The 24,270-nt window shown below is 38.5% G+C and overlaps 1 protein-coding gene across 1 annotated transcript in view; it reads left to right on the forward strand.

Annotated features, from left to right (window-relative positions):
• The window catches only part of LOC135196208 (uncharacterized), a 249,441-nt gene that overhangs the window by 181,748 nt on the left and 43,423 nt on the right, over window positions 1-24,270 (forward strand). Inside the window, exons 4-5 of the mRNA XM_064222835.1 lie at window positions 4,333-4,594; window positions 12,175-12,278. Coding sequence (XP_064078905.1) covers window positions 4,333-4,594; window positions 12,175-12,278 — 366 coding nt within the window. The remainder of the gene's footprint in view (window positions 1-4,332; window positions 4,595-12,174; window positions 12,279-24,270) is intronic.

The following is a 24,270-nucleotide window of genomic DNA, read 5'->3' on the forward strand; positions in this document are numbered from 1 at the left end:
GCGGTGATGGTTCGGACACTTTTTTTTTTTTTTTTTTTTTTTTTTTTTTTTTTTTTTTTTTTTTTTTTTTTTTTATCTAGAAATAAGAGTTTAAGGAGTAGAGATGTTGATATGTCAATGTGTAGCCTCATCATCCTACATTTACGAGTGAATGTGATGAGTCGTATACTTTACTATACTTGAAGCTATATATCTAAATAAAAATTTCCAAAGTGTCCGAATCATCCCTACCCATGGCGATGATTTTTGGACAAGAGCATGGGATGATTCGGACAATTATTATAATTGATATTTACCTTCAAGTCAGATGGTAAATGAAACATAAATACCATACGGAATGTTTAATTGAAATAATCAAAATCAACTTGAAATTTATTCTCTCCTTTGGTGATTGGCAGACAGAAAATGTAACTCAAACCCGCGATGTTTGCTGAGAATAAATGTTAAAATTGGCTTAAAGAGTATTGTATCCTTCAAAACAAAAACTAAAAGAAATATCCTCGCCAGCCAATAAATTAATAATCAAAATATGGTTGAGTTTATTCTCTCCATGATTAAACACCAAACACAAAATGTAACTCAAATACATGACATTTGTTGTGCCTAAATTTCATTTAATGTTAGCCTAACGACCTTTGAAATACCCCTGTTTTCTTTTAATACTATGCTGAACTGAGTTTGGAAGCACTCCAATCACTGCCTCCTTACCAGTAGTTGCTTTATCTTCAATTATGGAAATGTAAAACTATTAGTAGTAAATATCTGTTTTTCTTAAGTAAGAAATTTGAAATTCATCATACTCTTCTAAATTGCTGATTAATTTACCTACATAATAGACTTTGCTACCTTTTACTGGACCTATTCCAACAAAAACAAATTCTCCCTCCTCTGGGAATTCATCAATGAAACCAACTGCGTCTTCGATCTCCTCCTCTAATGTCAGAATAATTATTGTTAAGCTTGGCTTTCAAGAGATCTTCAAGAGTACAATGATGAAGGTCTTCATTACTGGTTTGGTCCTGTCTAACTTTTTAATATTTTTTCTTGCTTTATGATGTTCTTAAGATATTTCCAAACGTTATTTCCTTCTTGGCTGGGACTTTTGGCATTTACATATGTTTTTTCTGTTTACGTTCAAGCTTTTCTGGAGTGTTCATTGCAATCATGCATCATCCCTGCTTTCTGCCTTTACCTGTCTCCTTCCTCTGTCCTGCTTTGGGTCAAGCCTGTTTCTATCTTTCTTCACATAATCATGTTCTACCTGAACCACCCTTTGCTCTAAACTCCTGAAGTTTATTTTGTATAGCAGGAGCATCCCTTTCTATGTTGGTTTTCTTCTTATACTCTCGTCCCACGGTAGGCTTTAAGGAAGTATAATCAATGAAGCAAAGGATAGACTTATTTTTCTTTGTAATGAGGGGTCCTATGATGGGTTTATGAAGTGCTTTATAAAGTAATGAGGGGCTAATGAATGGATACACGATATACAACGTAAATATTATTCGTGAAAATCTTTATCATTTGATGACACCCTCAGCCCCATGTCCTTCGAGATTACAGGCAAGGGCAAGTAACAGCTACATCAGCTTAGTCATACAGTACAAATTCACACCCAAACTGATAATCAACTCCCTTATCGTATTGACTACACCACACCTAATGATTCAAACGTCAAAAATTACATAGAAAATGAGAAAAACCACAAAATTTAACCTCTATACTAAAGTACGCGTCATCTCTCAACCAAAGTCCATGTGCCAATGGTAAACAAACTCTACTTCACGTGATTTTTCGGGGGTTCCCACTGTGCGAATCATCACCGCTCTCCCCTACCTGTAAATTTTACTGACTTGCAAATATCAAGTATTTGAATATGATTAAAAACAACAATTATGTCATTTTTAATTTATATAACCAACCTAACAAAAATTACGACATTGATAAACTTAAAGATTTACTAAACAATACCAAGGAACCTACATTAATAGTAGTTGATTTTAATACACACAACCCGATATGGGACTGTAACTGTACAATCTTAAATAGAGCCGGGAATAACATTGAAGAGTTCATGGATTCAGACAGCATGTGCTGTATAAATGGTGACGAAATTAGCACATTTTTTTCAAAAGTGCATTGAACATGCCAAGTGTTGATAGCAGTCAAACATATGTTGTGGGACAATCTAAAATATAACGAACAGGGAGTATGAACCCTTAAGAGCCCTTCTGAAAGAAGCATATGCAGTAACCCAGGCTGGGGAAACTTTGAGGTTGGTCAGTTCAAAAAAAAACACATCAGTGGAAAGAGGAAGATATGCAAATGCACGAGGTGCAAGGGAAAATTTTTTTAAAAATTTTTCCTTCTACGAGAAGTTGAAAAAGACTTGACAAACCATTGTGGGTCCTCTTTTACAAGACAGTTATAAATTTATCAAGTTATATGTTTTTCTAATTATTTTATTTAGTAAAATTATAATTACAGCTCACACAATATAAAAACAGATAAGAACTAAATCGGTAAACAATTTTAAGTGTATTTGTTGTAAAATATTTACGTAAAATTACTAAGATCAAAGATGCATAAACTTTTTTGTATTATATGTACCTGTCTTTTGTAATATTTCTTTGCACTTTTATTTGCAAAATTACAATTATAACTGACATACTATCTTAAAAGATAAGAAATAAAACCAACAGCAACCCCTGGGTATATTTATGAGCAAATTTATAAAATGATGTCATGTAAGAGAGAGAGAGAGAGGCAGTACATACATGCTCCCTTGTAGTCAAGATCACAACAAACTCATGAGTCGCCTAATCGTTTTTCTAAGCCAGTGTAAAAGTTGTCATTAGTGAATAGTATATAGGCAATAGAAGTATTGGAACCTCTTTCCCACCCAATCCCCGAATCGATGGCGCCTAATGTTAATGCTCACCATGAGTTCATCCATCCACCACCCAATACCTGTTATTGCTACTTATATGGGGTATCCGTCCATTAAGGGTTAACCTGTGGAAGTACGTACGTAAATCGATGAGAGAATTTTCAATCATTCCTATTTTAACATTCATGAGGAAGTGTAATTTAATTGACATTATATAAAACGAAGTAATTAGTGAAAATAAAAAAGCTCATAGGATGTTGAATGAATTAAAAAAAAAAAAGTTTTAAAAATTCAATTTTTTATTCAGATTTTTTTTTACTATTTATTTATTTTATTTGTTTATATATGGAAATGAGCAAATGTATACATACATAATACATTTTTTCTTTTAAAGTTAATTGTCATTGATTCATCATCACACAAATGACTTGTTTCGTCTCCGTTCTAGGCCTCTGTGGTCTGGTTAAACTGTTTTAAACCCAAATAATGTGTTGCCGTTTCATATCCCTTTCCAGTCCTGACCTGAATTGATGGGCTATTGTATCTTTTGTTTCCATAGTTCTATCTTCAAAAATGTTTGGAGGAAATAAAGGAAATCAAATAAAAAAAAGAGAATGGAGAAATGAGGCAAAGTAGGGCCAGGAGATAAAAAGGTGAAAAATAAGGTGTTGTGTATGAAAGGGAGGAAGAGTAATAAAAGGTAAGATATGGGGGCTATGTAAGGAAAATGGAAAAACAGAGAAATGGGGTAGAGAAAGAAGGGGAAAGAATGGAGGCAGAAAAAAAAGGGGGGGGGGGGGGGACAGTGAAGGTTAGTATATTTTTTCTTTACTGGAAATAAGTGACAACACAACTGAAACTTTAAACTTGTTATTGAAATTACTGGTTTTTAAGTCATACTCTGAAGGTCTTAAAAGTTATTTTCATCATAATAATTTCATTCATGTAGAGCAAATAGTATAGGGGTTGGCATTTGAAATTTTCTATAATCTTTTATAAAAATGAAATGGTGTGAGAAATAAAGAATGGCATGAAAAGTTTTCCTTGTATGACAACTGCATAGTTAAACCAAAAATGTCGATATGCCTAAAAACCTTAGTACCATTGATAAGGTAATGACTCAGTTTGATGAGATTTGAGTACAAGATATTATTATTGTTGATAGCTATATATTACAATGGATTTATGTTCTAGCACACCTTTTAGTGATGGTAACTTGCCTTAGCTTTTCTTTAAACTTGATAATTACACATGACATGTGAATTTATATTAATTATTCTGATGTGTTAATCTTGATTTTTGTGCACTTGTATGATGCTAAAGTTTATGGTAGACCGTATTATTATGATTATGAGGTAAACCTTCAGTAAAGTTATTGCTATGATTACAGTACTTTGTTTTAAAACTGTTCTTTGAGGTGATTAGATTTTGTTTTCCCCTATCAGGAGGGAGAAAGTACACGTAATCAAGATTCAACAGAGTTGCCAGTAAGGAATACAAGGGAAGCTCCACAATCTACTAACCACATCTCTGTAGACTTCAATGAAAGTTGCAAGTCTAACAAAGACAAGGAATCATCAAGTAATGAAAATCAGAATTCCAACACCATCGGTAGGTCATCAAAATTCTGGAAGACAGCTGGCATAGCTGCTGGTTCAGTAATTGGTGGTCTGGGATTGGTTGCTGCAGCTCCACTTGCTTTGACAGGTAAAGGAATTTTTGAGAGATTTTAACATTGTAAATACATAATAAATGTTGGTAATTCTCTTCATTTCTTACACGTGGAAGGACAGTAATAAAAGGTTATAAAATCAAAACATGTTAAAAAAACAAAGAATAATAATTGGATTTTTTTTTTGAGAATTCACATCCTCCATTGTGAAAAATATTGGTATGGTCACACAGTGTTAGTTAAAAAGAAACTTAATTTACTTATGTAACTCAACAAAAGTGCCAGTGAAAAAAATAATTTTCTTGAATTAATATTACACTTAAGAACTTAACTGCTGAAGGCAAAGCTAGTCAATTTATGTGAACATAGCAGAGGCAAAATCAAGGGTGATGGAGTCTTTTCACATAAATTAACAGTAAAATAGTAGGGTGCTACATGGAAATATTATGTCACCCATGCTGTTTCCTCTTTCAAATGGTGTAATAATAAACCAAATAGTAGACATATTGGGAACATGCAGGTTATGTGCTTTAAATCTGCGAGACACTACAATATTTATAGAGTTATAGAGATGGATTAAAATAATTTTAAGAAAAATAGAAATAATGAAGACAGATAATACTGAAAGAGATGAAACATCACTGGATAGATTAAGAAAAAGTGAGTTGACATATTTCAATTATTTAGGAACACAAGTCTGTGTCCTTTGAGTATTTAGAAACACTTCATTCAGTACAGGTTCTGTTGAGTTGGAATTTAGTGAAAGACTAAAAAGAGTTATTTTACAGTGTCTCAAGAGTGTGTCATCAGGTTTAACAGATAGTCAGCCACTAAATTATTTCGAAGGCGGTGGTTGGTTTATCACTACTGGAGTTGGTCACTACTATGGATTTCACAGACAATGCAAGAACGTTTTTTGGCAATAACTCTGTAACGAACACTCATATCAGTACGAGATTTTGCTATAGTCTATTACACCCAGTGCCGTAATTTATAAGATATCACAAATCACTAATTGTAAAGAATAAAGACACTTGTCCCTGTACCAAGAGGCAAAAACTCCATTAGCCAGAAAAGGATTCGAACGCAACAGTATAAAAAAGCTCCGTCTACCCTCTCCCTCCACCTCCACCCCCCTCCTTCCTTCCCTCTCCTTTCTTACCTCACCTGCCATCCCCACAAATCTCTCTCTCTCTCTCTCTCTCTCTCTCTCTCTCTCTATGAAAGTTGCTTCAGTTTAAACTTATTTTGTATGATTTTGTTCTATCCATCTATCTATCTAATAATTTATATTGTTTTTTATTTCTAATGATCCACTCGGTTGTTACCTGCCTGTTGACTGATTTATTTATACATTGATCCTCTCTCTCTCTCTCTCTCTCTCTCTCTCTCTCTCTCTCTCTCTCTCTCTCTCTCTCTCTCTGAAAGTTATTTCAGTTTAAAAATATTTTGTACAATATTTTTTCTATCTATCTATATAATAATAATTTACATTGTTGTATATCTGTCTAACTATTCACTCGGTTGTTACCTGCCTGTTGACTGATTTATCCATGCATTGATTCGCACATCTCTCTCTCTCTCTCTCTCTCTCTCTCTCTCTCTCTCTCTCTCTCTCTCTCTCTTTCTCTCTCTCTGTGTGTGTGTGTGTGTGTGTGGTATTGGTATTGTAAATGGTTATTAAAGTGAGTGATATACGAATGTAAGGTGGAGTAGCAAAACGATAGACCTTAAGTATGATTGATGGTAAAGCGACAGTTATACTTGTTTGGTTACTTTCTTCGCAAACCTCATTGGGACTCAAGGCATCAGCCATATACTTGTATTACGAAGATGAAGAAGACATGGCCACCTCGTAACTAAACTGTCACTATGGTTACAAAAATAACTGGTTATAGTTACTCTATGTGTTACAAATAAAAATTAAGCCTTTCTACCGGACATTCATTAGAGGTAAAGCCTCGATTATATCCATGAATATATTTTTAAGTCATGAATGTTTATTTTATGAGCGGATCAATATATATAAATAAATCAGTCAACTGGCAGGTAACAACCAACTGGCTCATTAGAAATATACAGCAATGTAAATTATTAAATAGATAGACAGATAGAAAAAATTATACAAAAAAAGTTTAATCTGAAGCAACTTTCAGAGAGAGAGATGAGCAAATCAATGCATGGATAAATCAGTCAACAGGCAGTTAACAACCGAGTGAATAGTTAGAGAGATATACAACAATGTAAATTATTATTATATAGATAGATAGATAGAAAAATATCGTACAAAGTATTTTTAAACTGAAATAACTTTCAGAGAGAGAGAGAGAAAGAGAGAGAGGATCAGTGTATAAATAAATCCGTCAACTGGCAGGTAACAACCGAGTGGATCATTAGAAAAAAAACAATATAAATATTAGATAGATAGATGGATAGAACAAAATCATACAAAATAAGTTTAAACTGAAGCAACTTTCATAGAGAGAGAGAGAGAGAGAGAGATTTGTGGGGATGGCAGGTGAGGTAAGAAAGGAGAGGGAAGGAAGAAGGAGGGGGGTGGAGGTGGAGGGAGAGGGTAGACGGAGCTTTTTTATACTGTTGCGTTCGTATCCTTTTCTGGCTAATGGAGTTTTTGCCTCTTGGTACAGGGACAAGTGTCTTTATTCTTTACAATTAGTGATTTGTGATATCTTATAAATTACGGCACTGGGTGTAATAGACTATAGCAAAATCTCGTACTGATATGAGTGTTCGTTACAGAGTTATTGCCAAAAAACGTTCTTGCACTGTCTGTGAAATCCATAGTAGTGACCAACTCCAGTAGTGATAAACCAACCACCGCCTTCGAAATAATTTAGTGGCTGACTATCTGTTAAACCTGATGACACACTCTTGAGACACTGTAAAATAACTCTTTTTAGTCTTTCACTAAATTCCAACTCAACAGAACCTGTACTGAATGAAGTGTTTCTAAATACTCAAAGGACACAGACTTGTGTTCCTAAATAATTGAAAGATGTCAACTCATTTTTTCTTAATCTATCCAGTGATGTTTCATCTCTTTCAGCATTATCTGTCTTCATTATTTCTATTTTTCTTAAAATTATTTTAATCCATCTCTATAATTCTGTAAATATTGCAGTGTCTTGCAGATTTAAAGCACATAACCTGCATGTCCCCAATATGTCTACTATTTGGTTTATTGTGACACCATTTGAAAGAAGAAACGGCATGGGTGACATAATATTTCCATGTAGCACCCTACTATTTTACTGTTAATTTATGTGAAAAGACTCCATCACTCTTGATTTTGCCTCTGGGGGAGGGCAGATGAGGGAAGGAAGAAGGAGGGGGTTGGAGTTGGAGGGAGAGGGTAGGCGAAGCTTTTTTTATATTGTTGTGTTCGTATCCCTTTCTGGCTAATGGAGTTTTTGCCTCTTGGTACAGGGACAAGTGTCTATATTCTTTAAAATGAATGATTCATGATATTCTTATAAATTATGGCACTGGGTGTACTAGACTATAGCAAAATCTCGTACTGATATGAATGTTCGTTACAGAGTTATTGCCAAAAAATGTGCTTGCATTGTCTGTGAAACCCATAGTAGGTATTTTTGCCTCTGCAGATATTTATTTTTGGTTTTCCAGTTATATTACAAGCTGTTATAGTCCCAGCAGCTATAGGGTATAAAGTAGTTCAATGTTTTCTTGAGTTTTATGTTGCACTTGACTAGACATTGCTTTTGTCCTGGACCCCAAGAGGTCTTTAGGTCTTTTTGAAATTCAGTCACTAGGAACTTTGATATTGTTTATAAATTTTGTCTGCAGAGCTGTTTGAGCCATTTAAAGCAGCTTCTTTAAAACACCTAATTACTGTATGTAAAATTTTTCTTGGTAACCGTAGCACCTACAAAAGAATGAACTTATTCAAAGCGTTCACATAGAATGTTGGCTTTTGCAAGAAAAGATCTTAAGTTCTAAACCCAGGGGAAGAACAAAAGACTTGAGAATTATTTTAAGACATTTCACTTATAAGGGTTGTTAGATGATGGTGATGGCTTGACCCAATTTAGAAAAATAAGATAGAGAAACTTATATGCTGTGTAAAAGTAATTAGTGTGTTCAGCTAAATTAAAACTTATTAGAGGCAGTATTTATCATTTTGTGTGGTTGGAGATCGAACACTCCTATGTGTGTTTTTCTCACTAATTTGGTCAAATTAGTGCATATCAAGCATAATCCTGATTTATTACCCTTACTATAAGGGCTGTTGCTACTTCATTTAATTTGGAGAAATTTGTTTCTGGAGAACATAACGTGATGATATGGAAATGTAATTGTTGTTGCCACTCATTTCCTTAAGACATGGAAATTTCATTCGAAAGTACTACGTACAGACTTAGGTATGCTAATCATAGCAGATACAGTTTTCTTGAACTGAACAAGAGTAATCTTGTACTCTCTTTCCTTAATTTTAAAGCCTGTTCTTTAGGAGCATGAAGGTACAATAACTGTAAAGGAGCATACTTTTGTATCAATAGATATTCTTTTAGTTTTGGCTCTCATTTGTTGGGCTGTTAGATCAGGCACATTTGTCTAAACCCTGCTTCTGCTGAGGCAGCTTTCTCTTCAAGGCTGCTGTTACTTTGTCTTATACCTACCAGAAAGCCTTTCTCCCTGAGAGAGATCCACCTTCTGGTAGCAGTATTATCTAGAAAGGATCCCAGATCAGGTTAGAATGTTTTGGGTTTAATGTAAAAAACCTTTAGTTTCCCTAGTTGAGGAAATTCCCTGTGTAACTGCTCTAACCCACCGTCCTCTCAGTTTCAGAATCTGCTATCTTCAACAGTAGGTAAAATTCATCACAAATTAAAAGAAAAAACTTTCATTATGAAATTTATTATTTGAACTTTTACCTAACATTGAAGTGTGACCCACCTAGCATCCAACTTTGTGGGCTGTCAAGAATAACTCTGATGAGAACAAGATAATTCACAACACACCTTGTAGGGAACAGGTGAACTAGATAGTCATCTGGGTCAGCCAAGAAATCTTTTATTTTGAATATGTTATCTTTAACAGAAGGCCAGTATCCAAATAATAAATTTCATTATGAAAATTTACATGTGTATATAGTATGTACCATTGATTTTTATTTGGACAAAATTTGGTGGTTATTGTCATTAAGGAGAGTGTCAACTCCACAAGTCCCCATTATAAAGTAAGTGGTTATAGTCACTTTATGATTGAAGGGATTTGCTTCAAGTTTTTACCTCTTATTCTTCAACTAATAATGAAATATTTCAAAGAGAAAAAGTAAAAAAGTTGACTTCAGAGTTAATTTATTTTTGCATTTGAAAAAAAAATCATGACACTTGTCAAAAATATGCCAAAAAATAAAAGGTTTTACTAAAAAATCAGCTTCACTTTTTGCAAAGCAAGTAATATAGTTATGCTACACTTTGTAAAAGTTTCATAGAATTTGGTTCTGTCTTCTTGGAGTCATAAGAATTTGTTTTTGAAACAAGTAAGTTTTGAGAAAATGGTACGTAAAAGAAAAAATTATGCTTATTGTCATTTTATGGAGAGTGCCAACATGATAAGGCCCCATTCTGTAAAGTAAAGACTTATATCTAATGACTGAAGTAGCTACAAATAATACAGAATAAACATAAGTCTTGTTCTAGTCTTCTTTGAAGTCGAAGCATTCTTAAAAAAAAGAAACTTATGGAAACAGCAAAAGAGCAATATTTCTGTCAAAAATTAGAATAAAAAATATTTAGATCCTGAAGGTTCAGTTATCCCTGTAAGCCGTGTTTTTTTCTATTTTGCTAGCACAAGGGGAAATGGAATACATAAGGTGAACAATTATTGTTTAGTAAATTATATTTTCAAATTCGTTTTCCATGCTTTTTTTTACCAATTGTCGTTCCCAGCACTGTAAAAACGACGAACAAAGTTGTCCACGAAAAATAATCTAAATATTCTTATATAGCAATAACATTTCTTGATATGTATGTTTACTTGTGCACAAAACTGTCGCAAACAGTCCATAACTCACTTGGACCTATCCTGAATTATTCATACAGACCTTTTTACAATTCTTTTTACGATTTGTAGTTCACTGTCATACAAGTAATGAACAAAATTGTCAATACAGTAAATCTAAAATTTTCTTTTAAATTATCACTTCAGGACATGTTTATTTAGACTGTTAATAGTTAAATTCAATAATTCCTTGAAATGGTAAATGAACAGAAATATGATGAAAGAAATTGTAATTTGTCAAGATGCCTGTTTTGGCCATAAAATAGAATGTGATTATAACCATAAATTAGATTAGTACTAATACATACGATAAAAGTATAGGCTATACCTTATACACTCGCATAACAAGCAACTTTGGAAGACTTAATTTTGAAGCTAATTTTTAGGCAGTTGTATCATACACGAGATATAAAATTAGCATACACAATATTCACATATTAGTGAAAACAACGGTAAAATATGTTATTTGATGCCCAGTAGTTTTTATTAAAATACTTTTCTCTCCAATTTTATTTTTAGTTGATCTTGATGGAAAACTGAAGTTTACGGGAGTTTCATCCATGTTCTGATGCATTATAATTTATTTAGTCATTATCAGGTTGAACATTGTTTTCTCAGATTGAGCTACAATTTGCAGCTCGAATTTAGCAGCATATTTCCTTGCCAATATTTTCTCCATAGCAAATAAGGGTACTTATAACATCATTTGTAACACATCTATGGTAATATTTTACTATCGTACGATGGTTGAAATGCAAGGAAAATTGCTCTTGTTATCTGATTCAGTTGATTATGACCATAACGTTACTAACGATACTTTTATCATTTTCTTTTACATTAACTTATTTAACTAGGAGATGAGATAAAGAGAAGGAGGGAAAAAGGTTAGTCTATTGTAATTTGATCTCTCAAAAAAGGAACTCGAATGATACGCAAGATAAGAAAATTTTTAAGGGTGAAAAATTGAGGGCCACACGATACGCGAGATGGCATGTTACAGGAGTAGATACAGTACATCTAGTAATTATTTTGAAGGGAGGGTAGTGTTTGCCAGTTTCCCTAACTGCAACTTGTTGTAAGGTCATCTTTAGTTAAACAAGGCTGTAAGGACTGCTGTTACTGACTCAGTGCATCAGAGTGCAATTATTGTCTTTTATTCTTAAGCATTTTGTTCTTCCAATGATTGTTTTACATTTTACTATTGTAAGGAGACTAACTTCTGCTTTACTTTTCAATGATGTAATTTTATATATGAGAATTTTTGCAACACTTGAGTACATTTTAGTTTGGATTCATTTTATGTCAGATAAGTTTCTTTTTATGTTTTATGTCAGATAAGTTTCTTTTTATGTAAGTTGTGTGACTTCAAGAGTATATTCCACTTTTAAGAGGAGTATGTTCCTCTTCGAAGAGAAGCCAGTCATAAAAACATTTGTGAAATAGACTCAGTTCCTCAATGATTTTTTGTTCCTTTTATATTCATTAAGGGTTGGTATAGAGCATCTGATATATAAGTTTGTGTGGGTTATCTCAACACAAGCTAAAACATTGTTGTTTTTTTATCCAGCGGTTGGCTTCACCTCTACTGGTATAGCTGCAAGTTCTTTTGCTACAAGTATGATGTCTTCAGCAGCTATTGCCAATGGAGGTGGTGTTGCTGCAGGGAGTTTGGTTAGTATACATTTGGTGTAGCCTTAATTTTTATGTAAGTCTTTCAATAAGATTATAGTATTGTATACAGTGAAACCTTGGTTTTCGTACACCCTGGTTTTCGTACAATTCTGTTTTTGTAGACTTTTTCAGACAAAACTTTGTCTCGGGTGTCGTACATTTCCTCGTATTTTGTATGCTTGGAAATGCTTCTTCCGGGGCCCACTGTGTGACCGGGTCCTGTACCAAGCTCCCAAACAAAGCATCCCATCTTTTTCATGACCTATTCTGCCTTTGTTACTCACTGAACAAGCATCACCTCACGTGCAGTCCACATCACTGCACCTGTTCATTGTATTTTGTGCTATTTTTGCTAGTGAAACTGATTTCAAACTAGCCATCATGGGGCCAAAGGAAGTTCCAAGTGCCAGCCTTCCGGTAAAAAAGGCCAGAAATACAATAAAATTCAAGAAAGAACTTGTAGCAAAGTAGGAAAGTGCGGCACGTGTTGGTGATCTCGCTAGGATTTACTGCAAGTCTGTGTCAACAATCAGCTTTATCCGAGCAAAGAAAAATGAAATTAAGGCAGCTGATGTTGCAAAAGGGTTCACTTCATTAACAAAACAGAGATCACAACTGTTGAAAGACATAGAAAAGCTTTTGTTAGTGTGGATAAATGAAAAACAATTAGTGGGGGATAGTGTATCTGAAGCTATCATTTGTGAAAAGGGTAGGGTGTTGCTTGCTGATCTAAGTAAGGCAATGCCAACAACAAATGCTGCTGTTAGTGATTTTAAGGTCAGCAGAGGCTGGTTTGAAAAATTAAAAAAGCGTACGGGGATAGAGTGTCATACGGTATGGGGAGGCCTCGAGTTCCAACAAACATGCTGCCGAAGAATTCATTCAGGAATTCAAAGTATATCTTGAGGCTGAAGGATTCTTACCTCAACAGGTCTTCAGTTGTGATGAAACAGGCCTGCTGTAGAAAAAAATACCAATCGAGGACCTACATCACAAAGGAAGAAACTTCATTGCCAGGGCACAAGCCCATGAAGGATGGGCTAACTCTCTTGTTCTGTGAAAATGCTAGTGGGGATTTCAAAGTGAAGCTCCTACTGGTGTATCATTTTGAAACTCCCAGAGTGTTTAAGACAAACAGTGTTATTAATTTTTCGGAGATTTTTCGACAATTTTCAGCGCTTCGCCTGTGATGTGGAGGGCAAACAAAAAGGAAGGGTCTTGAGGCAAATTTTCATTTAGGGGGTCAGTGAAGTGTATGCCCTTATGGTAAAAAAAATACATACCTCCAGGATAATCAGTTGCCCTTCAAGTGCCTCCTGGTAATGAACAGTGCTCCTGCGCATCCTCCTGGCTTGGAAGACCAGTTGTTGGAGGAATTTAAATTCATCAATGTGAAGTTCTTGCGTCCAAATACCACTTCCCGTAGGGGGTAATGCCGTCAGTGCACCTCATTCTGTGCAATGTAGGCATTACTTTTAGGTTCTTTGCAGCGTCCCTTTGGCCCCTAGCTGTAACAACCTTCATTCCTTTTACTGTGCCTCCGTTCATATTCTCTTTCTTCCATCGTACTGTCCACCCTCTCCTAATAATTGTTCATAATGCCACTGCGAGGTATTCCTCCTCTAGCACCTTTCAAACCTTTTACTGTCAATTTCTGTTTCAACGCTGAATGGCCTTAGTTGCCCCAGTGCTTGGCATAATGCCAAAAATCTATATAAATCAAAACCTAATACAACTCCTCCCATCCAGCCCATGGACTAGCAAATCATCTTAAACTTCAAGGAACTTTTCACAAAGGCATTGTTCCAAAGGTCCTTTGAAGTGACCTCAGACACTGAATTGACCCTAAGAGAGTTCTGGAAGGATCACTTCAATATGTTTAATTGCATAAGTCTTATAACTAAAGCTTGGCAGGGAGTGACTTCCAGGACAATGAACTCTGCTTGGAGAAAATTGTGGCCAGAGTGTTACCTCGAGAAGGATTTTGAAGGATTTGAGGCTGACCCTGACCATCCTACACCTGTTGTGGAATCTTCTGTGTTTCTGGGGAAGTCCATGGGTTTGGATGTGAGTGGTGAGGATGTGAAAGAGTTTGTGGGAGCCCACAGGGAAGAGCTAACCACTGAGGAGCTACAAGACCTTCTGCAGGAACAGCAATAGGTGGCAGATGAGGAATTCGAGGGGGAGGAGGAGGAGAGAGAGGGGATACTGTGTCTACTTCAGTGATTAACCCTTAAACGCCGACTGGACGTATTTTACGTCGACATTTTTTGTCTCTCGGGTGCCGACTGGACGTATTTTACGTCGACATACAAAAGTTTTTTTTAAAAATTCGCGGAAAAATACTTTTAGGCCTACCAGCCGAAAACTCTTGAATCACGCGCCTTGGGGGATGCTGGGAGTTCACGGATCAAGGTGTTGTTTTGTTTACAATCGTTACGCAGGCGCGCAAGCGCGAATTTCTTTCTTGCCGCACTAAAAAGTATCTGTGACACATCTCGGAAATTATTTCGTCACTTTGACATAATTTTTTACCATTTTAAATTAGCCGTTACATGGAGTATTATATATGAAAATGTGCGCATTTTTATGTAAAATACAACAAAAAAATACTCATGATTGTAGCTTTTATCAGTTTTGAGATATTTTCATATAAATAACGATAAGTGCCAAAATTTCAACCTTCGGTCAACTTTGACTCTACCGAAATGGTCGAAAAACGCAATTGTAAGCTAAAACTCTTATATTTTAGTAATATTCAATCATTTACCTTAATTTTGAAACTAATTGGAAGTCTCTAGCACAATATATCGATTTATGGTGAATTTATGAAAAAACTTTTTCCTTACGTCCGCGCGGTAACTCTTCCGAAAAAAATCATACATGCGATTGTGGTAATGTTTGCACCATTTTAAATTAGCCGTTACATAAAGTTTTATATATGAAAATGTGCGCAATTTCATGCACAATACAACTAAAAACAACCCATGGTTGTAGCTTTTATCAGTTTTGAGATATTTTCATATAAATAACGATAAGTGCCAAAATTTCAACCTTCGGTCAACTTTGACTCTACCGAAATGGTCAAAAAACGCAATTGTAAGCTAAAACGCTTATATTCTAGTAATATTCAAGCATTTACCTTCATTTTGCAACAAATTGGAAGTCTCTAGCACAATATTTCGATTTATGGTGAATTTATAAACAAAATTACATTTTCTTTACGTCCGCGCGGTAACTCTTCCGAAAAAATCATACGTGCGATTGTGGTAATGTTTGCACCATTTTAAATTAGCCGTTACATAAAGTTTTATATATGAAAATGTGCGCAATTTCATGTATAATACAACAAAAATTAGTTGAAGGTTGTAGCTTTTCTCATTTTTGAAATATTTGCATATAAATCACGATAAATAGAAAAAAACCACGTTCGGTCAAATTTGACTCTACCGAAATGGTCGAAAAACGCAATTGTAAGATAAAACTCTTACAGTCTAGTAATATTCAGTCATTTATCTTCATCGTGAAACAAATTCGAAGTCTCTAGCACAATATTTAAATTTATGGTGAATTTTAAAAAAAAACTTTCCTTCCCTCCGGGCGCGGATTCTCCGCCACAAATCTCCGAAATGCGTAAGTCCCATTCTCGGAATATTTGCTCCGTTTCATATTAGGCATTTCATAGAGTTTTGTATATGAAAATGTGCGCAATTTCATTTAGAATAAAACAAAAAATATTTGAAAGTTGTAGCTTTTCTTACTTCCGAAATAATTGCATATAAAAAAATATATATAAAAAAAATTCGACATTCGGTCAACTTTAACTCGTCAGATATGGTCGAAAACTGCATTTGTAAGCTAATATTCTTACAGTATAGTAATATTCAATCATTTGTCTTCATTTTGAAAGAAATTGGAAGTCTCTAGGACAATATTTATATTTATGGTGAATTTTTGAAAAAAATATTTGTTTACGTCCGCGCGTTACGAATTCATGCATTATTTTGTGATAATATTTTCTCTGTGTTGCTTTTATCGTTTTACAATGTGTTATATACCAAAATGATCGCAATTTAGTGTATATTACAACGAAAAAAAAGTAACTGGTTATCTTCAACCGTTTCGCGCACAGCGCGATTTAAATACAATTATATATGAAATTTTGTTTTTGCGCTATCATATATCGCATTATTTATATATGATAATGATAATTTTTTTCATTTCTGATGATTGCATACTAAACTTTAGGCAATGTCAAAAAAAGGAGCCAAAAATGAACTCTTAATCTTAAAAACTAAGCGCGCTGTGATTTTTTGAAAAAAATATTTTTTTCGCTCCCGTGCTCACTCTGAAACGTCTCCGGCACACGGGAGACATTTTTTTTTTTACCGCTTCGGCGTTTAAGGGTTAAACAATGTTTGTCAAGTGGAGTGATGTTAAAAAATTTTTCGAAGTTTCATCCTAACAAAGACGTTGCAATCTGTGTCTCCAACTATTTAGTGACAAGGCATTGTACCACTTTAGGCAGATTTTAAAAAGACACCAGAAACAAATGTCTTTGGATGTTGTGCGATAGGGGTCCAGTGACTCAAGCTGGTCCTAGTGCCAGTAAAAAACCAAGTTGTGAAGTAACCCTAGACATTGCTACTAAAAAACGTAGAGAAGTAATCCCAGATAGGTTCTTCATACCTGAAGTCCTTTTGGAGTGGGATTCCCCTCCAAACAATAACCTCTCCTCCTCCCTCTCTGGCTTTCATAAAGGCAAGAGTGATGTTTAATGTTCCTTATTCATTTCATTATTCATTTATATTTAATTCTCATTGTTTTCTGTGTGTAAAACTGTGTTATTCCTTATGAAATTTATTTAAAAAAATATTTTTGAGGCCCTGGAATGCTTTATTCCTTATGGGAATTATTGTTTCGAACTTCGTGGGAGGTTCCAGAATGGATTATGTACGAAAACCAAGGCTCCTCTGTAATGTATCAAAAGACTTGAACTTCAATTTTAGGTAGTAGTGAAATTGAGTTTTTGGTCATAAAATGAAGCGTTAACAGGAAATAGTATATACTTAGAATCTTGCAGCACAGTATGAAATTAGTTGTAATGGTGGAATTTGTGTATTGACAAGTGAGTACGAACCATTACCTCTCATAAATCAGTCACTGTACAAGATTAATTTAGTTCACCAATAGGGTTGTGATTTTTTTCTTTTTTTGTAAGAAAACCTTTTTGTGTTTTTTTTTGAATTTTTGTGTGTATTTTTTTTGGGGGGGCGGTTGTTTCCTTGCATCCAATTTCTCCATTTTTAAAACTCTAGGCTTGTGATGTTATTTAAGACTCATGTCTTCCTTGCAGATTATATACAGGAATTACAGTATTCATTGAAATAAAGATTTTTGTGCCATCTTTTTACATTTTTTCTCTATTTGATATTGAACACAAATTGTGCCATACATATTTTATGGAACTGTTGCCAATCATACATATTCCATACCCCTGAATTGGATACATGTATGATACAAGTTTCATTTGAACATGTTTGATATTGAACATGTATATATCTTGTATCACTGTTTCATATATACTTTTAAGGAACTGCTGCCATTCGTACAATTTTCATACCCCTCTTCCTGTTCAAATGGATTGAAATTGAAATAGTAATTGACTCCCGGTACCTCGTGGTTTCAAGATATGATTAAAAATAACAGTAAAGGGATTTTGACAAAGGAAAAATCTATTTCTGGGGAAGACCTGTGTCGCCCGGTGAAAAGTACCTGTAGCTCACTTTTCCAAGTATAAATAGATCCTAAATATACCAGAGAAAAAAGCTAGCATGGAATGCTGAAGTTACTACCCTCAGCTCGAACACCCAAGGGCGTCGGTATAAGCACTGGGGCGAGTGGAAGCCACTTCTCACAGGACTTCTGCCAATTAGAGGATTCCTTTTCAAACTCCCTCCCATGGCGAGAGCCGTTACAAAGGCTACCCCTTCTACCTTCCGCTCGCTACTGCTACTACTACTACCACCCACGCCCGCCATCTCATTCCTGGAATAGACACCCAAGCTTGAATTGGCTAAAGGGTGGGTAAAGAAAGAGGGACGGGTTCACCGGGCGACACAGGTCTTCTCCCAGAAATAGATTTTTCCTTTGTCAAAATCCCTTTTCTGGGTTTGACCTGTGTCTGCCGGTGAAAAAGTATCAGAGAATGCAATACAAGCTTGAAAGATACCAGACAAAAGTAAAAGGGATAATGAAACTTGAATTTCACTAAAGAATAAATTTAATGAGCCGTAATAACAGCGGACAACTTATGTGACTAATTAAAACTAGGACTTAAACTAGAGCTTAAAACTATTAATAACGAAACAGAATAATGGAATGGTATCTAAAGCAATATGAATATACAAAGGATTATGTACAAAACAGGTAAGTGATACACAAGATGGTCCCAAAGTTATATACAAGTCCAGCGACGGAATGGTAAACAAACCAGCCCGGCCCGGAGGAGGGAGGGTGGGTAGGGGATACGAGCGAGGCAGGTAGGAAGGAGAGAGAATCAAGGGAGGAAAAGAGTTTTTGTACATGAACTTCCCTGACAGATATATACTTAGCTATAGTCTCCGACGTTCCCGACAGAATTTCAAATCTCGCGGCACACGCGACAGGTAGGTCAGGTGGTCTACCTTACCCGCCGCTGGGTGGCGGATGTACGAACCAATCCCCCTTGCTTGTCAGATTTTTCTCTGTCGCGGGAACGATAACAACTGTTGTCGGTTCCTCTCGATAGTTTTTCGATTCTCGATTGCCTGGAGTTAAATTGGACTTCTTTTGGTGATGTATTCGCTTTGTTTGGCTTGGCATACGCTGATTGTGGACCGGTTTGATTTTGATTTGGATTTTCTTTAACGATGTCTGACCTAGATTCAGTAATTAAAACTTCTGTTTTGTTTAGGGTTTGCGTGAATGAAGGATGTAAGGTGAGGTTGCCGAAAGCTTCGGTAGACCCTCACATGGTTTGCATGAAATGCAGGGGGAATGAATGTTCTTTTGCTAACCCTTGTAGTGAATGTAAGGTATTGAATGAAGACGAATATAAGGCTCTCTCTTCTTATGTTAGGAAGTTGGAACGTGATAGAGTACGTAAGGCTTCCTCTAGAAGTTCTAGTAGATCTAGAATGAGTGAGTTGGATGTGGATCCTAATACTAACGTAGAATTAGAACCTTCTTCCCAAGTTGCAGCCCCTGCTCCCCGTACTGAAGCCGAAGATTCGCCTTCGGAGGCGGCAGCTCTGAGAGCCACGATTCTTTCTATGGATCAGAAGATTCGTCAGTTGGAAGGTAAGGAGAGTGTTAGTGATCAGTGCAGTGTCCCCAGTGTTGTGGAGGGTGCGTCTGACCGGCTCCTTAGTGCCTCTAGGCCTAGACCTCTTCCAGACTCCCAGTTCCAGTGGAGTAGGAAAGTCGAAAGCCGCAAGAGGGCTAGGGAGAACCCCCACCGGTCAGGCGTCCCCTCGGCAGATCCTGAAGTACGCTCCCAGGCTGCCTCGGATCGCTATAAGAAGGAGCTCCTACGCCATTGCTTCTCCTCTTCATCTTCTCCCTCTCCAAAGAGAGGTTGGAACTCCCCGGATGCGTCGCGCCCGTTGAAGAGGGCTTGGAAGGCTCCCTGCAGTCCTTTGGCTTCTAGTCCGGAGGTTTTCCCGGAAGAATCGTCGGTGGAGGCGAAGAAACCCAAGAAATCCTGTGATCGTTCTTCTTCTCGCGCTCCTCGCTCTGCGCCTGCGTCCGAGGAAGAACAACAAGATTCTCCTACGAGAGTACTCGCGGAACTTCAAGCTCAGATCACGGCGCTAGCAGATTCTCTAGCAGTTAGATCACGTAGGAAGAAGGACGTTTCTCTTCCGATCAAGAGATCTAGGCGCCGCTCTTCAGAGGATCGTTCTCCTCTTTTTAGGAGGTCTCCTTCATATGGGGAGGTTTCGTATGAAGGTAGGGGCTCACGTGAGCGCCCTCGCTCTCCTGGCTCTCTTTCGACTTCAAGGCGCCAAACATCGGTAGGACGCTCTATGGAGAAAGAAGTTTTTTCTCCAGATTGGATTCCCGCTTCCGGTAAGCGCACTGCACCTGCTCATCACGCTATTTCTTCAACTCCCTCGCGTGGGACTTCTCCTCAGCAGCCTCAAGATCCTAGAAGGCGCCCTTATACAAGTAGGCGTTCTTCTTCCAGATGTCGCTCTCCTCGAGTGTCGGATCGGGACTTCTCTCCTTACAGGCGTCAAGAGTCTGGTAGGAGTTGTGTGCATGATAGACGGCCTGCTGTTAGCCGCTCCCCGCAAGGTAGGCGCCAAGAGCCTACTGTACATCGATCTCCTAGTAGGCGCTCGTCTCTTTTAAGGCATCATACTCCTGATTATTCTCCTCGGGGCAGACAACAAGAGTCTTTCAAGCGCCCTTCTCCGTGTAGGCGCTCTCCTGCTTCTAGGCGCACTACTCCTGACCGTTCGTCTCTTGGTAGGCACAAGGAATCTCAGAAGCGCCCTTCGCCAAGTAGGCGCTCGTTAGCTTTGAACCGCCCTTCTCCTGAATGTTACCCTCTTGTTAGACGTCAAGAGTCTCACAAGCAGCCTTCTCCTAGTAGGCGCATTTCGCCTTCCAGTCGAACTTCCGTTGATCGTACTCAACTGGACAGGTATGGAGAGCCGTTCAAGCGCTCTGCTCCCGATAGGCGCTTTTCTCCTGGCAGCCGCTCGCCTCAGGATAGACGCAAAGAGTCTAGCAGGCGCTCGCCTCCTCGTAAGCGCCCTGTGGATGTTTCCAAGGATTCTCGGAGTAGGAGCCCTACCTCTCCTTCTGCTGAGGTTCCGTCTACCTCGAAGAGGGAGTCTCATCGTAGACAACCCAGATCTTCTCATCGTTCTCCAGTGGATGTGAACTCTTCTAAGAGAGGGCGTTCTCCAACCTCTCGCTCAACTCCTACTAGGATCCCTTCGTCACCTAAGGATCTTCCGCGCTCGCCTCGACAAGACGTCCTAGAAGGTTCGGATGAGGAACCGAACACTTCTGCTGCGTGTCTCTTACAAGAAGCTTACAGAGCTACTTTTGCAAGTTTTTGGGGATTCCCTTACTCCTACGGCTCCTCCTTCTCCTCACTCACTTTTTTCAACGTTGAAGACAGCGAAGAGTTCTTCTTGTGTGAGGATGAAGCCAACTCTTTCAATGAAGAAGGCACTGAGGAGTTTTGGTTCCTGGATGGCTTCCAAAGAAGAAGCGGGGAAAACGATGTTCGCTTTTCCTCCTTCGAAGTTATCAGGACGCGCTGGTTTCTGGTACGAAACAGGAGAGTCCTCAGGATTGGGTCTACCGTCTTCGGCTGATTCGGATTTTTCGGCGCTGGTAGATTCGACAAGGAGAGCTGCCCTTAACTCTGCTAAGACGACTTGGGCAATGAATGAACTGGATCACATGCTAAAAGGCATGTTTAGAGTGCTGGAAGTATTTAACTTCCTTGATTGGTCGTTGGGGGTCCTAGCCAAGAAAATTGAAGTGCCAGAATCATTTTCGCCAGAAGATCTCATGTGTGTTTTGTCTTGTATGGACAAGTCGGTAAGAGACGGAGCGAGTGAAATCGCCTCCCTGTATGGGGCCGGGATCGTGAAGAAGAGGTCTGTTTATTTTTCCTTCTTAACGAAGTCTGTCTCCCATGCCCAGAGGTCTTCTTTGCTGTTTGCTCCTCTGTCTGCTCAGTTGTTCCCTAAACATCTAGTGCAGGACATTTCGAGATCGCTTTCGGGTAAAGCCACCCAGGACCTTTTGGCACAGTCGGCAAGAAAACCTCGCCCTTCCTTCCCTACCAAGGCTAAGAAGGAAAAGTCAAGTGTTCGAGAACCCTTTCGAGGGGCGTCTTCCTCAAGAACCTCTACGTTTAGAGGTCGTAGACCTTCAAGAAGGGGTAAGACTTTTGCCAAGTCTGTTAAAGCCCCCAAATAACTTGCAAGTCCTTCAAACAACGGTGGGCGCCAGACTCTTAGAGTTTGCAGAAGTCTGGGCCCAAAAAGGGGCGGGATCCTTGGACCCTTTTTATTTTGAGGAGAGGTTACCTCATCCCTTTCGTCGAAAGACCTCCCTTGACGACCATCCCAAGGGAACTGACGGCCAGGTACAGAGACCCCATCATGAATCAAGCTCTCCATCTAGCAGTAGATCAGATGCTGGAGAAGGGGGCTATCGAACTAGTGACAGACCATCGTTCATCGGGCTTCTACAACCGCCTTTTCCTAGTTCCGAAGTCCTCAGGGGGATGGAGACCGGTGTTGGACGTAAGCGCCCTGAACTTCTTCGTAGAAAAGAAGAAGTTCACGATGGAAACGCCTTCATCAGTGCTAGCAGCACTTCGTCCAGGGGACTGGATGGTTTCCTTGGATTTACAGGACTCTTACTTCCACGTACCGATCCATCCTTCCTCGAGGAAGTTTCTCAGATTCATGATGGGGGGGGAAAATTTTTCAGTTCAGGGCTCTGTGTTTTGGCCTCTCGACGGCCCCTCAAGTGTTCACGGGGATTTTGAGGAATGTGGCTCAATGGCTTCATTTGAAAGGGGTGAGGATATCCATGTACCTCGACGATTGGCTAATAAGGGCCAATTCAGAAGATCGTTGTTTGAAGGACTTACAAGTAACACTAGAATTGACGAAGGCGTTGGGACTTCTCGTCAATTTCAAGAAGTCGTCACTAATTCCCGAGCAAGAGTGTGTGTATCTCGGGATACAGATGAACTCTCTGAGTTTTCGGGCTTTTCCCTCTCAGGAAAGGATAGCCCGAGGATTCAAGAGAGTAACAACCTTCTTAGGGAAAGAAGTATGCACAGTGAGGGAGTGGATGAGTCTGCTGGGGACGCTCTCCTCGCTGGAGCAATTCGTTTCCCTAGGAAGGTTGCACCTGAGACCGCTCCAATTCTTTCTTCATCGGAATTGGAGTCGTCGTTCTCAGGATTTGACGTTCTCCCTGTCGTTATCCCAGGACGTCAAGAAACATCTATGTTGGTGGACAGATCCCAACCTCTTTGCGAAGGGACTCTTCAATCCCAGACCCCCAACCTGGTGTTGTTCTCCGACGCGTCGGACACGGGGTGGGGGGCAACTCTGGGAACCAGCGAAGTGTCAGGTACCTGGGTGGGGGACCAGGTAGCCTGGCACATCAACAGAAAGGAGTTGATGGCTGTGTAGTTGGCTCTGAAGGCTTTCGAGCCCAAAGTCAGAAGATCGGTAGTGCAGGTCAACGCGGACAACACTACAGCTCTGGCATATATCAGGAAATAGGGGGGGACGCATTCCTTCTCCCTGTACGAGACAGCAAGAGACCTTCTTCTGTGGGCAGAAGAAAGGGGAATCAAGCTTCTCACCAGGTTTGTGCAGGGAGAAAGGAATGTAAGAGCAGATCTCCTCAGCAGGAAAGATCAGGTCCTTCCCACAGAGTGGACCCTTCATCTGGATGTATGCCAGAGCCTGTGGAAGTTATGGGGCAGGCCACACATAGACCTCTTTGCCACGTCAAAGAACAAGAGGCTGGATCCTTACTGCTCTCCGATATCAGATCCATAGGCATTAGCAATAGATGCTCTTCTTCTAGACTGGAGCGGACTCGACGTCTACGCGTTTCCCCCCTTCAAGATCCTGGGGCTAACCATCAAGAAGTTCGTAGAGTCCGATTCAACGAGAATGACCTTAATCGCTCCCTTTTGGCCGGCCCAAGAATGGTTCACAGAGGTACTGGAATGGTTGGTGGACCTTCCAAGATCGCTCCCGCTAAGGAGCGATCTACTCAGACAACCCCACTTCGACAGGTACCACAAAAATCTCCTCGCTCTCAGTCTGACTGGCTTCAGACTGTCCAAAGTTTGGTCAGAGCGAAAGGCTTTTCAGCAACAGCTGCTAAAGCAATCGCAAGAGCGAGGAGACCTTCCACCTTGCGTGTATACCAGTCAAGTGGGATG

Source organism: Macrobrachium nipponense, chromosome 17 (assembly GCF_015104395.2).
Source record: "Macrobrachium nipponense isolate FS-2020 chromosome 17, ASM1510439v2, whole genome shotgun sequence".
In the NCBI taxonomy this organism is placed as follows: Eukaryota; Metazoa; Arthropoda; class Malacostraca; order Decapoda; family Palaemonidae; genus Macrobrachium; species Macrobrachium nipponense.